Consider the following 2,054-nt stretch of genomic DNA (forward strand, 5'->3'; position numbering starts at 1 on the left):
GGGCTTGAAGAACGTCAGGGTATGCCTTCCCCGGTACCTATCATAACGCCAGGTACTGACTTATTTTATAGCCGAGGAGATGGTGAAATCTCCTCCGGTGTCCGTGGCATGTGCTTGAACTTGGAAGCCGACAACGTCGGTGTCTCCATCTTCGGTAATGATCGTCTCATCAAGGAGGGTGACACCGTCAAGCGTACCGGCCAGATCGTCGACGTCCCGTCGGCCCTGCTCTCCTCGGTCGTGTCGTTGACGCCCTCGGCAACCCCATCGACGGTAAGGGCCCCATTGAGGCCACCCAGCGTAGCCGTGCCTCGCTCAAGACGCCCGGCATTCTCCCTCGTCGCTCGGTGAACCAGCCCATGATGACTGGTATCAAGCCCATCGACGCCATGGTGCCCATTGGTCGTGGTCAGCGTCGCGTTCGCGCTGCTTCCACCCCCCGTCTGCCGTTTGCCCATTGCCGAGCGGTTGCCGCCGACGCGATTTTGCTCGGCGCAGCTTCCACCACCGCCACTGCCGTCTGCCCCTCCCCGCGTGCGAGCGGCCCACGCGGTCTCGCTCAGCGCCGCTTCTACCCCCGCACCCGCCATTCGCCCAATACCGAACGCGAGTCGCCAACGCGATAGCGCTCGGTGTCGTCTCCTCCCGCCCTCTTTCACTCAATGCCGAGTGCAAACCGCCAACGCGGCGGCGCTCGGCCTTGTCTCTCTCCATGGCGCCTACCTTCGTCCAGCGCCAATCGTGAGCCGCCAACGCGGTCGCGCTTGACGCAGCTTCCCTCCCCTCCCGTTCGCCCAGCCCGGAGCACGAACTGCGTACGTCTTCCGCTCAGCGTCCCCGCTGCGCCAAAGCACCGGCCTCCATGGTGCCAGTGCGCTCGACATCTGCTGCGCCAACGCGCTTGCCCCTGCCCGAGCCCGTGCGTTTGTCCCGGACTGCGCCAATGCGCTCAACGTGTCCGCCTTCACCTGCGCCAACGCGGCCAGCTCCGCTGTGCCAATGCGCCCGATGTTCGCTGCGCCAACGCGCTTGCTCCGGACTGCGCCAAGCCCGCTGCCTTGCCACCCCCCACCCGGCACACCCGTGCTCGACCCCACCTTGCCTTCAGTGCTGGACTCTGCAGCAGCGCCGTGCTCCATCCCGCCTCGCCGCCGTGCTTGATCTACCCAGCTGCCGTGCTTGACCCTGCCTCGCCTCCCCGTGCTTGAAGCTGCACATCTCCCATGGTCGAAGGCACGTGTTTCCAGTGCTGGAAGCTCCCAGCAATGGGTTACGCTTGGTCTCTCGCCCGCTGCTCCCGACCTGCTTTACTCATGCCCCACTCGATGCCACTCCAGCACCCCACGCTTGGGGTGTGCCGCAGTTGATTTGACATGCTCATTGCAGCAGGCTCGACGCACACGCCATGGCCGGCTGAACTCTAACCATAGAGTTTATTGTAATGTAATGCATCAATGCCATTTGTTTTGGCTCCCCATGAGATATGACACAATTAGAAGAAGATTGAATCATACATATGTATATTCCTGCACAATGTAATTATAATACCTGATGAATGGATAGTACACATGACCAAATTGTGAAGACATCTGACAAGATGTGACATGAAGTCTGGAGGTTTCTGGTGTTATTTGAACCAAAATATATCATATTGAAGAGATGATTGATGTTACAAATCACCAAAATATGCCCAAAAAGTTCATAAAATTTCACATATTTGTGAACATTTTGTGACAAATGCTCAGGGGGACCTTCCAGATATCCTCATTTTTGTACTTATGTGCTCCTATCAGCTCCTATATGTTCCTATATACTGTAAAAGGCCCCAAAATGGCTTTATCTGCACGGATAGTCCAGTAATTACTTGACATTCCCCCCCTTTATGATACTAATTCCCAGAGGGTGTGTTTCCTGATGTACCTCTGCTGGGTAAAATTTGCCGTAACAAATCGCTGATGACGTCAATCATCTGAAAAAACCCCCTGCTATGTAGTCTGGCTCTCATGTTATCTAAGCTATAGTAGGCCTATGGTTGCTATCACTTTCAAGCTGAG

General features: G+C 56.4%; 1 protein-coding gene across 1 annotated transcript; it reads left to right on the top strand.

Moving 5' to 3' along the window:
• Positions 1 to 108: 108 nt before the first annotated feature.
• On the top strand, positions 109 to 1,161 carry PUNSTDRAFT_139751 (uncharacterized protein; the record flags this gene model as incomplete). The annotated part of the gene is made up of 4 exons (XM_007389479.1): positions 109 to 273; positions 300 to 419; positions 499 to 741; positions 799 to 1,161. 4 exons carry the CDS (start codon positions 109 to 111, stop codon positions 1,159 to 1,161), a joined length of 891 nt encoding a protein of 296 aa, XP_007389541.1.
• Between the last annotated feature and the right edge of the window lie 893 nt (positions 1,162 to 2,054).

Source organism: Punctularia strigosozonata, assembly GCF_000264995.1.
Source record: "Punctularia strigosozonata HHB-11173 SS5 unplaced genomic scaffold PUNSTscaffold_187, whole genome shotgun sequence".
NCBI lineage: Eukaryota > Fungi > Basidiomycota > Agaricomycetes > Corticiales > Punctulariaceae > Punctularia > Punctularia strigosozonata.